The 12,792-nt window shown below is 41.5% G+C and overlaps 1 protein-coding gene across 3 annotated transcripts in view; it reads right to left on the reverse strand.

Annotated features, from left to right (window-relative positions):
- Positions 1 to 251: 251 nt before the first annotated feature.
- The window catches only part of LAMP2 (lysosomal associated membrane protein 2), a 41,110-nt gene continuing 28,569 nt past the window's right edge, over positions 252 to 12,792 (reverse strand). Inside the window, exon 9 of one of the 3 annotated variants that reach the window (XM_043973830.1) lies at positions 252 to 2,012. In XM_043973830.1, coding sequence (XP_043829765.1) covers positions 1,939 to 2,012 — 74 coding nt within the window. In that variant the 3' untranslated portion in view covers positions 252 to 1,938. Of the gene's footprint in view, positions 2,013 to 3,418; positions 6,989 to 11,283; positions 11,892 to 12,792 lie in introns of those variants that run through there. The other 2 variants (XM_043973827.1, XM_043973829.1) reach the window with 2 other exon arrangements.

Here is a 12,792-nt window from a genome sequence, read left to right on the forward strand (position 1 = left end):
CAAAAGAAAGAAAAAAGGGTCATCTCACTACAAATACAATGTATGCTGATTTCTTCCATTCCTTTCACACCCTTGAAACAAGGATACTCAAAATTAAGCCAACCACTCTTATATACACACACACATACACACACATACACACACGCGCACACACACACACACAGAGGCAGCAAACAAAAGCAAAAAAAAGTTAAACATACTCCCAGGTTTTTTCTTTTGAAATTTTATTGATATCTTTTGTTTCTATGACATTTGTTTCTGAACATATCCTTCTTCCCTCCCCTGCCTAGCAAGCCAGTCCTTGTAACAAAGCATGAAAAAATTCAAGTAGGCAAACACTAACACACATATAGTATTCTACACCCAATGCCCCCCCCCCACATACATACACCTTTTAATGGAGGGTAGGTACATTCTCTCAACTCCTTTCCAAGATCAAGCTTGTTCATTATAATTACACAGTACTCTATTTTTAAAAATTCTTTCCATTAGCATCATTATAATCAAGAATGTGGTTTTCCAGGTTCTGATCATCTCCTTTTGCATCAGTTATATGTTTTCCCATACTTCTTTGAATTCTTCATAGTCATTGCTACTCATGGTGCCATTATATTCCATTACATTCATGTTAGTCAACAAACATTTATTAAGCGCTTACTATGTGACAAGCAGTACTACAATTTCTTTACCCAGATCCCTAATTAAAGGACACCTTTATTTTCAGGTGTTTGCTACCACAAAAATGGTGCTATGAATATTTTGGAGCATATGGGACCTTTCTTTCTGTCTTTGACTTCCTTGGCCTAGCAATGGCACCTCTGGATCAGAGTATAAACATTGTAGTCACTTTTTAAAAACATAATTCCAATTTGATCTCTTGGAATGGTTTAACCATTCTACAACTCCACCAACAATGCATGTCTTCCTCCAACATTGACTATTTCCATCTTCTGTCATCCTTCCCAATTTTCAGGGTGAAGAGGTAAAATCACAGTTGGTTTTATTTACATTTCTTTTATTATTAGTGATTTGGAGCCATTTTTCATCTGATTGTTAATAGTTTACAATTCTTCCTTTGAGAACTTTTTATTCACATCCCTTAACTACTGGATGCCCCCAGATTTCAAAGTAAAGAAACTTAAAAACAAATCTTAGCACTTAAATCACCACTATAACACTGAGAAAACATCAAACATCAAAGTAAACTTATTTTTTAAAAGCATGTATGCCATCATTATCCAATGATTATAAAATAATATGACCTTTCTCCAAGTCAGAGGATCATATTTATAATCACCCCATGCTACAGTAACCTTAAAGTGCTTGTTTGATGTTGGCTTCTTAAGCAGCACCCACCCTCACCCTGCAAAGTGTCCTCTGGACACTTAAAGAAGCCAGGCAGGAACTTCAAGTTGGGTGGGAGTATGACAGTACAGGCGATAGGCTCTGCAGTGTGCTATGTAGGTGACTAAAGGCCAGGGCAAAAAAAAAATACCCTCCATTGAATTGCAGTTGGGTGCAATGGGTACTCCCTTTCTTTTCTTATCTAAAAGCTGTTCAAGTCTCTTACAATTTCATGTAGCTTCCTAGAATGAAAGGTTTTCATTCTACGTGAATATGAATTCTTTCACCTCTAATGAAACTCCAAAATATAAAAACCATGAATGGACGTCCAAATGAAAATTCTCCTAATAAATAATTAATGAGTTGGACAACATTATTATTTAAGGTTATATGTAAGCATTTGTATATAAACATTTTGTAGTAGGGAGATTACAGTCGTGATAAAGCAACGCCCCCTAGTGTCCCCCAATTTTCTCTGATCAGAACGAATTGAAACAATGACATTCATGAGCATCCACGAAGACTGTTATTCCCTAAAACCACACTGGTCGAGAAGAGTTGACGTAAGTCAGGTCTCAGCTTGTGTTTCTATTTCTAGACTGCATGCCTGGTATTTCCATGGCCATGTGGGCCTCCTGGTCTGGACTGAGGTTCTGAAATGTCTCTCTCTAAAGATAAACCACGGGTCAGAGTTGTTAAGGGAGGCTCTGTGAATCCACTTGACTTAGATTAAGGCTAAGATCAGCATGTGAAATAAACACAAAATTAGCCACGATGAACCCAACAGCTGCTCAAGAAAAGCACAGAGCTCGCATCCTTTCTTCTCCAGCTACAAATAGCCAATCAAAGTGCCTGCCTATGGTATATACTTTGGTTAAATTTAGCAGATATACACATCCATCCAAACATTTCAATAGCAGCAGAGGCCATGCATCCCTTCCTCTAACCAAGCCTGGCTGCAAGACCAACTAGATGGCAGAGACCCCTCTATACCTTTCTGATCCAGTATTATGTCACTGACATCAAAATAAACCAGGTGAACAGAGCTGAACGCTTTTCCAACCTCCCAGCCTGGAGGTGGGAGTGAGGGGAGGGGAGGCGTCTAATTTCCACCCTGTTCTGGTTCAGTCCTGATCAATGAGTAATGATACAAAGAGAGAGCTCCTTGCTCTGTCTAGTTTCTAAAATGAAGCTGAGATACAAAACAGAGAACTTCTGTTCTGAAGTCTCTTAAACCATCACTATTGCTAAATAAAATTCAATATTGGGGGGATGTGAATCATCGATGATAATTTCCTGAGTGGAACTTTTTCTCTTTTTTGATTTTTTTCAAGTAGGCTTCAATTATCAAGGTAAAATCTTGGCCCGAGAGAATCAATGAGATAGTTGTGTGACCCTGGGCAAGTCACTTAACCCCAATTGCCTCACCAAAAAAAAAAGAGAAGTCATGAGGAAATGTATCTCTTTTCTTTCATTGGAGAAGTGTGTGTGTGTGTGGGGGGGGTGCAGTCTGTTGCAGATTCTGTTAGAACTTTGTCACTGTATCAGTTGATTTTACTGAACTATTTTTCTTTATTACAAGGGAAGAGTCACTGCATGGGTCTGGGGGTGGGCAATATATCCCAAAATGACTGCCATATAAAGCATCATCTCCCTCCTTTCATAGGAGAAGTGGAGGACTCGGAGTTTGGAATGTGGCATATAATGTCAAATACAGTGGTTAGTTACAAGAGACACTAGATATGGGTGGAGGGGAGGAGGAAGGGACTTATCTAGAAATCACTGTGGTATAAAAAAACAAGGCATCAATAAAACTTTTTTAAAGCATCAATACATTTAAAAAGATTTTAAATGTTCATTTTTTTAAATTTTGAGTTCCAAATTCTCTCCCTCTCTCTAGTCCCTCCCCGCCCATTAAAAGGGCAAATAATATGATACCCAGCATCCAAAACCATTTTATTCTTTTTTTGTTTGTTTGTTTTTTTGGTGGGGCAATGAGGGTTAAGTGACTTGCCCAGGGTCACACAGCTAGTAAGTGTCAAGTGTCTGAGGTTGGATTTGAATTCAGGTCTTCCTGAATCCAGGGCCAGTGCTCTATCCACTGTGCCACCTAACTGCCCTCCAAAAACATTTTAAAGTGAAAGTTTTATCAAGGTCAACAGATGATTTGATTAATCTGGCTTCTCAGGCACTCGTGTCACATATATTTACTGAAACAGTGCTATCACATTGACCAAAACTCTTGGCATCTTCCACTTGGGAACATTCTCAAAAGGAGGCTTCTGAGGGAAAAATTCTTTGTGTCCATGCACTGACAAGACAGATGCTTAAATCAGTAGGCCATAGTTAGAGTGCTCAAAAGGAGATATAATTAAACAAGCTAATGTTCTGTCCTAAATTGGGAGGTAGGCCTTTAAAGGCTATAAGTCAAGCAAAGCAGCAGAGAAAGATGACTGAGAAGCTCTGTGGTTTTTCAGCTGGGGAAGAAACCATTTCCATAACCGCAATAGTTGACTAATGTTTTTAGAACTGATTAATGGTGGAAATAAAAGGATGACCATATGCATTGTGCTGAGAGGTAGCTTTGGACTTAAATAAAGTGTAAGGTGAAATTCTGTCTTTAAACTAAGAAGAAGCCCAATGGAGTCATCTTTGGGGCATTTTTTTTTGTCCTGAGTTACCCACAGAGAGGTATCTTGGTAAAACAAACATCTTTCTGGTGCTACTGAGAGACATGCAAAGCAGTCCTGCTGACATTCATTTACACCTGGAAGGGTCCTTGAAGGTCATCCAGTCTAACTCCATCATTTTACAGAATGGGAAACTGAGGCCCAGAGAGAAGAAACAACCCAATGTGGTGTAATTCAATTCAACATTTATTAAGCACCTATAGTATGCCAGGTATTGTTCTAAGCACTGGGATACAAAGACAAAAAAACCGAACAGTCCCTGCCCCCAAGGAGCGTACATTCTCCTGGGAGGAGATAACATGGACACAGAGAAGTAAGAAGTATATACAAAGTAATTGTAGGGAGGGGAGGGGGCTAACAACGGGGGGGGGCATCAGGAAAGGCCTCAGGTGGCACCTGAGTTGTGCTTAGAAGGAAGCTTGGGATTCCAAGAGGTGAAGGTGAGGAAGGAGTGCATTCTAGACATGGGGGACAGCGGATGCAAAGGCTTGGAGGTGGGAAATGCAACCTTGTGCCAGTGTCACTAGAATGGAGAGTACATTTAAAAAAGCATTCAAAGCTCCACAAATTTGCATGTGGCCAGGGATTTATGGGAGAATATAGACAAGAGCTGCACAGTCCAAGAAGATGTGAAAGGGGTGTGTTCTGTACAAAAGCAGGAGTGAAACCACAGGCCTGTGGTGATGACAAAGCAAGGGAAACTTATAGGGACAAGGTAATAATCCATCAGAGCGAAGCAAATATGGGGCTGGGAGTAGCTTACCCCACAAGGCTGGAGCCAAATGGGGTTGCTACAGAGACATAATTCAGGTGAAACAAATTCCCAGAACAGCCGGATCCTGAACAAGGAGTCTAGTGCCTAGCTTCTTAAACTGTGGGTCCCAACCCCCTATGGGGCCACATAACTGAATATGGGGGTCGTGAAAAATTCGGCAACAGTAAGATGTTATGTATATTTTTTTTAGTAAGAAGTTATGTATACTTATTTTTATACCTATTTACCAGGGGGTCAAGTAAAATTTTCTTGGAGAAAAAGGAGTTGAGAATGGAAAAAGTTTAAGAAGCTCTGGTATAGTGTACCTGTCATCCCTGGAATGAGCACTAGCTGCTTAGAGAAAAGAAACCAAAATACATGCAAAAAAAGGCTCTAAATGAAAGAACTTTTTGGACATATAGATATATGCACAAAGCACTGCATAAATTGAGAGATGGGAACTTGGTTTTCTGAGTTAAGTTGGGGTTCCAGGGAAACAGACTGCTCAATTAGAAAAAGTAACACCTAAAAAATCGACAAAGGTTATTCTTAATTAAGGGGTCAAGTGTGAGATAATCAATTTGTTCCATATTCAGCAGGGCACAATTTTCCTTGTTAGAGGATGTGATAATATAATGTTTATTTAATAATGATGATGATAAACAACGAACAGATCATAGTAAGAAAGAAAATAGCCAGGTTTTTACTATAGATCACAATATAGTGACCAATGTTTCATTGTGGAAAAATAGAAATGATCTTCTTGGGGCTGGGGAAGGAATTATTGTCATGAACCAATTTTAAAGTTAGACACCAGTGAAACTGAACAAGATTCCATTTCTTCCTGCAGTAACTTAATTCTGTAATAGCATTCCTGCTCGTTGGGGTGAGGGGAGTGTCAAAGTGTGTTGGGAAAAGTAGCAAGATTTCAGCAGAATCATGAAATAGTCACTTTAAGGGATCATCAGATTTAGCCCCCTTATTTTACACATAGGGAAACTGAGGCTTAGAAAAGTGAAATGACTCAGTCCAAGTACACACAGGTAGTAAATTTCTGAGGCGGGATTTGAACCCACCTTCCCTAATTCCAAGTTCTGCCCTCTTTCTACCATCCCACATTGGTTCATTTCCTCTATTTCCTCTCAGCGGGTTTAAGTATCTTTATCTGAAAGATGAAAAGGTTGGACTCAATGACCTTGACGGTCCCTTCCAGCCATAACTTTATGATTCATTAGAATGTGGATTTCCTTAGGGCAGGGACTCGTTTGTTTGCTTTTCTTTGCATCAACAGCCTAGCACCCTGGCCTGGCACGTAGTAAGTGCTTAATAAAATGCTTATTGAGAAATTGACTGTCTTAAGAGCTCCTGCATCAACTGTGGGAAATTGTGTCAGCTTTCAATGACTCCAAGCTTCTCCCTGAAATGAAACCCCATCTTCTTAATACCGATGCGCTATGATAGTGAAGCATGTAATCAATCAATTTCCAAGGCATCAGAATTGAGGGTCAACCAAAGGGGAATGAAGGGACGGACACAGAGTGGGTATAAATGGGCCACAGCACATTGCAAAAGATGAATTACATGCATGAAGCTTTGTAAAAGAGAAAATGAAAGAGATGGAGGACTGCAAAAGGAGGTGGGCTGAGTATCCAGCAAGAACGAGGGATAAGTGATGGTGTTGCCTAATGTCAAGAGCCAGAAGGCTCCCCCCCCCCAGCACAGTGGATGGACCCCCTTTAGATTGGCTCAGGCACCTAGACAAGAGTTGTGCATGGATGGTTTGGGCTCTGCAATACTGGGGAATACATCCATCCACAGGATCCATACGAGACAATATTTTAAGGAGTAAATCTTTCCTTCTGTAATTACATTCCAGATTGGACAGAAAGAACCCAAGTGTTTTTGGACAAGGCTCACTTATACTAAAGTTGGCTAGTAGCTCATGGCAGGGAAGAGATTTTGACTAAAACAACAACAACAACAACAAACTACTACACCATGTAGCGAACACATTACTTTGGTTGGTTAGAAATGAAAGCCAATGAAGGATGAAGTGATTACACAGACTGATAGCCAGTGTGGCTTTTCCTTCTTCCAATTATATAGGAGATAAAGACAAGAATTATAAGGAAGCCAAGGGCCACACCCACTGCGATTGGAATAAGAAAGTTCAGGTCAGAGTCAGCAAAGCATTCTTGGGCTGTTGAAAAAGAACAAACAGAAAAGCAGGGAAAGGATATTAGTAAAGAAGCTAAGCATTTGAGCAATTAAGCCAGGAGCAAATACGCTTGAGATTAATCTTTAACGACCTTGCCGCCTTTCCCTTTTTCTCAAATCTGGTCATTCCATTCGCTCTCGTTCATCTGCCCGCTCTTATCACAAAGCAAAACTAAGTGTCCAATCTGGTTGGTTCTGTCCCGTCTCCCACCTCCCGCATCCGCCCCTCCCTGTCCCCCTCCCCCAAAACCAACCAAACCGAAAAACACACAACCCAACCAGCTCCGCTAAAACAAGTCTCCATCAGAAGGAAAGGATGATTTCAAGTGACTGTGCATACAAAAGCTTTGCTTAGTTCACGCCTAGCCAGCGCCCTGTTCCGCTGCCAGACAATGGAGAACAGACTCATCCCTACACTCCATTTCCTTACCCACCATGTCCCCCACCAAAATACAACTCAGGGACAACACAAGGGTTCAAAATAAGAGCTCCTGTAAGAGAGAAACTTGGAAAAGATAAGATAGGTTTATTTATACAAATATTGCCACTCTGACCAGTTTTGACCAGGTGGGTACTGGGTGAATGTATTTATCCATGTTGGATTGATAACTTGGTTGATTTCACACTCTTCAATGGGGCACTGAAGGCCCTCCGCAATCTGGCCCAATTTTGCCTTCTGGAGCTTATTTTATGCTACTTCTTCCCTTGTATTTTAAGTTGTAGCCAGACTTGGCTGGGTGATGTAATGGAGCTGGCACAGACTTGGAGTCAGGAAGACCTGAGTTCAAATCCTGCCTCAGACAATCACTAGCTGTGTGATACTGAGTAAGTCACTTAACCAACTTCTCTGTGCCTCAGTTTCCTCATCTGTGAGTGTTGGCCTTGGCCTCTGAGGTCCTATAACACTCTAGCTCTAGGATCTTATGACTACCAGCCGTTTCTTAAATTTGTCCTGTCCTATCTCATATCCCTGCATCATCCCTTCTCCCCATCTCCAGCTCTTGAAATCTTTTTTTTTTCTTCAAGGCCTAGCCCAGGGGATACCTCCTCCATGAACTCTGCCCTAATTCCTATCAGCTAAAATCGACATCTTCCTCATTTTCTTCCTTTCTTATAAAGTACTTTGGTACAGTGGGCAGTGTGCTACACATGGAATCAGGAAAACCTGAGCTCCAAAACGTGCCTCAGAAATTTAACAGCTATGTGACCTCAGGCAAGTTACTTAACCTCCCTGTGCCTCAGTTTCCTCATATGTAAAAGAGGGATAATAATAGTACCTATCTCACAGTTTGGGGAGGATAATGTATGTGAAGCAATTTGCAAACCTTAAAAAGTGATGGTTATTATATTATGGCCCTATTTTGAGGTGAAATCCTTGAAGGAGCCGTGTTGCTTTTCATCTTTGTATGGCCAATACAGGGCACAGATCATAAGTCTAGTAGCCATGAGGAGAGTGTTATAGGATATGGAGAAACTTTCCAAAATCAAACAGACTTTGGCATGCCGTGTGTCCACCTTGAACCCCAGCCCAAAAGTACCTAAAATGCATCATCAGAAGGCAGTGTGCTATTGTTACACAAAGCCACCAGATCCTGCAGCGATTTTAGTGATTGCTATACCTGCGGGAAGCTGAAACCAGTGGGTCATCTTCTTGGCGTGATTCCTAGCCTTGACCACCCCCTGATCGAGCACAGGACAAGAGTGGTCCAACAAGCTGGTGGGCCAACCTCCAGAGAGCTGTGCCTTACCTTTCTCTGGGCAGCCTGGTCCACTTTTGGTCACCCTCAACCGGGAGCAAGTCTGCTCCGATGCAAAGCCTCAGTGGGCCTCTCTGCGGCTTTTACTCTGAACAGGGGCTTCCACTTTGGAACTTTTGTGATTCTCAATAGGGCCCTGCACTGAGTAGACACTTTATGAATTGCTTGTTGAAGTGCATTCAAGTCCTGAGCCGTTATGTCACAGAGGATATAAGGGAAGCTGGGGAGAGAGACTGAATAACCTCTGTTGCTCCATCCTGTTCATCAGAGGGCTGGATTAGATGGTCCCTGAGGTCCTTGGCTCCAGCCAAGGGTCATTAACATGACAGCAGGGAACTCAGTTTGTTTTTAATTGACAACCATATTTCAATAGAATAGGTTTCTTTTGCTAATTTTTTTAATAGAAATGTTTGTTGAATTGAACTGAATTTCACCCAAACACCAAGAATGTAACTAAGAAAAAATAAAAACAGGGACACAAAAGGTGTTTTATACTCGGGCAACAAACTTGCCATTCCCCTCCACCCTTCCTTGCTATTTTCAACTCGTAGGCTACACTTGCATTTTAATTAGAAAAGGCAGCTGCTAAGGGACTCTGGCTGGGTTTGCAGTGTGAATCTCAATAAATTATTAAAAGGAATTATAGCACCTCCTGCCCTTCACTGAGAAAGACTAAATGAGATGCTGAACTAATAATCAATTAGTAAAATGAGAAATACTTCTTTACTGGTGATGCCTTCGATAGAAAACTAAACAAAAAAAGCTCAAAATATCTATGATTTTCTAAAAAGGGGTCAGTATCTTTCCACTTACTAATTAAAATAGATAAGAAAATGGCAAATCAAGTTTCAATTGGTGTCTCTTCCCAAGGCAACAAACTGCTGCTTGTCAAACACATACATCTCCTCTCTTCAAAAGAGAAAATTCAAAAAAAGAAATTAATTAAATAAATTTTAAAAAAGAAAATTCATATAGTTCAAGCCCTGCCACCCTTTTTATAGAGGAGGAAAGAGGAAAATACTTGCCCAAGGTCATGCTGTACAGTGGGTCAAATTTCTGAGCTGCTCCCTAATTCAGTGGTCTTCCCACTCTTGCCTTTAGGGGAGATACCTAGTGGAGGAGGGGACATTTTCCAGCCCACTTCAGCATCAGGACCTTCTAGCTACACCCTGCTAACATCCCACCCTGCCTATATCTCATATCTTTAAGCAGCTAAAATGTGGCTCTTGGGTTTGGGCACAGCAGGGAGAGGGTCTCCCTCCAGAAGCTGCTTGGTGTCCAAGGAGAACCAGCAACCTCGAACAAATTTTAATCCTCTAGAGATCACCCAAGTAAATGGGAAGAAATACAAGTATCACAGAATACCGGGGTTGGAAGAGACGTGGGCAGCCATCTCAAGCAATCCTCCCGACTAACTAGCTGACAAGTGTGGTCTCACAGGAAAACCTCCAGAGTTCTGACCCCACTACATTGATCCTCCCCTCCCCAGACAACCCATTCCACTTTTGCACAGCCCTGTTAAGAAGTTTACCCTGACACGAAGCCTAATTTTGACTCTGCAGCTTCCCCTCTCTGTTCTGCTCCCTGGATCCAAGCACCAAATCTATTCCCTCTTGCCTATGATGGCCTTTTCAATTCTCAAAGACAGCGCTCATCACTTCTGCAGGTTAAATTTTCCCAATTTCCCCACCGGATCCATATGTGACATGGACTCAAGACCTTCCACCATTCTCCAGCTCAGACTTGAATACAAACCTCCAGCTGTGGGCTCAACAGTGAATGTGAGGCCCTATGGCCTATTTGCCTACCAACACGACCAGGCAAAGGCAAAACTTCAAGAAACCTACTACTGTTAAAATGTGTCTTCGCTCTTCCAGTCCACAGTAGTAAAAAGGGTGAGTGAGGGTGTCCTAGAGAAGCCATCTCATTGATAAAGGCTTTGGGGGGCAGCTAGGTGGTGCAGTGGATAAAGCACCGGCCCTAGATTCAGGAGGACCTGAGTTCAAATCCAGCCTCAGACACTTGACACTTACTAGCTGTGTGACCCTGGGCCAGTCACAATCCTCATTGCCCTGCAAAAAAAAAAAAAAAGGCTTTGCTCTCACACTTTGCTCAGCCTCTTAGGTGGGATTTTACCTAGGCAAGATGGTAAGACTAGCTTCATCCTTACTAGTGTATCTTCTCGTTAACCTAGAATAATCTCAGCCAACATTTCTTTAAGGTTCTGAGGTTTCCATAGCCTTCATGTTTCAGTTGAGGCAGAGAGTGGTGCAAGTGACCTCATTTCAGAGGGGAAAAAAGGCTCAGAGCAGTTAAGAGTCTTTCCTAGGTCACACAGCTACTAAAAAGCAGGATCCTCGAGTCCAAGTTTGGTGTTCCCACCCCCTCCCCTACTTCCCCACAGCTGTCTCTGTTAAACAAAGAAAGCCAGCATAATAGCCCTGTATTCCTCTGAATGCCAGCTGGTCTTAGGACCACCATCTTTTATTTACTCAATGGAAAACCAAAAGTTGATCATATCTCATGGGCACTTGGGCTGCGTCATCAATATTTATTGTAATCAACAGTATACAGAAGGCATAGCAATGAAGCTTTAATCACAAGAGCTCATACATCAATACATGAAAACACTGGCAGGGAAACCAGTCCATCATTTCATTTATACACAAGTACATATTTTATTCAAATAGTGCCCACGTTCATAATAGTTTAAGGCACTTGAACTTCTGATCAAAGCTTGGCTAAGATCGCAGAAGCGTTCGTTTCAGCATTGAATGTAGACGAGCTGTCGAACCCAAGCTTCTATCTAAGGGCCAGTGATTCGCCGTTGTATGAATAGTACAGCTTTCATTAGAAATGTTCCCTTTTAAAATATTGGGTCTGTTATTTCTCCCTAAAAATAGCTTGAACTAATAATCACTTAAGAAACCACTTTCTTTTGATTCTGTGGTAAGCATGCCGCTAAATCGGGACAGGGTCAATCCAGGCGCTAAAATCTCTCATATCCGATACCCTGGTGTGTGTGACCAGTAATATAAGCCAACAGCACCAGTATAACTAATGCTCCCAATGACGCTCCCACTGCTATGGGTACAACGAAGCGGTCATCATCTGCATGGCAGTCTTCAGCTAGATGTGGGAAAAGGGCAAATTTGAGAGAAAAAATAACTGAAAACCAATCAAAATCAAGATTGAATGAAAAGTCATCAAATCATGTCAGAATACTAGATTTCTTTTTAACTTCAATTTTTTAAAATAGGTTTTATTGATCTCTTTTCGTTTGTGTGTGTGGGGGGTTGTGCTTCCCCCTTCTTTTAAACAGTTTAAATCTAGGATCCTGCTCTTCCCCCACTCTTCTTGGTAAGCAACACAGACACAACTATGTTGGCCACTTGTCCAACATTCCACAGTCTTACTTCCCCTCCCTGCCTCTCTGTTAAGAAGAGGGAAATGTTTTATCATCTGTTTTTGGGCTTGTTTTTTTTTTTTTACATCAGCTACACCTCATTTACCTGACCTCATTCTGTAGTGAATTATTTCAATGTAAGTGAATTTTCCCAGATAACTAACGGAACATAGCCCTATAAACAGCATATCTTTTAAAAAATTCACCCATTTTGGATTGAAAACTTTCTACACTGCATTTAGACTCTTCCCCTGCTTTATTAAAGGGAAAACTGAAGGCAACTGAACTTTTGGGGGAGATGATGTTTTATCGTGAACATCAAGTATTGTCCCAGCTTGCAACACAACAATGCCTGGAGGGACCACTGAGGTCTGTAGCTCTGTTTTGCTCCTACACTAAATAGCACCTGACTACTCTACATTGGGAAATTCCTGGATCCTTCCCTCTTAGGTTGTCAACTGCCAATTTTCCCTGCCTTCAGTTTGTTTCTAACAACCTTTCTACCCACTTCTAATCTGCTTTCATCTTGGAAACCAAATAACAATGTTCGTTAGAACTGTGAATAAAAGTAGAGGCAGTAGGCTGAGTGAAGGCATCATCTACTCCATTCCTAGGAATCAAGAG

Source organism: Dromiciops gliroides, chromosome X (assembly GCF_019393635.1).
Source record: "Dromiciops gliroides isolate mDroGli1 chromosome X, mDroGli1.pri, whole genome shotgun sequence".
NCBI lineage: Eukaryota > Metazoa > Chordata > Mammalia > Microbiotheria > Microbiotheriidae > Dromiciops > Dromiciops gliroides.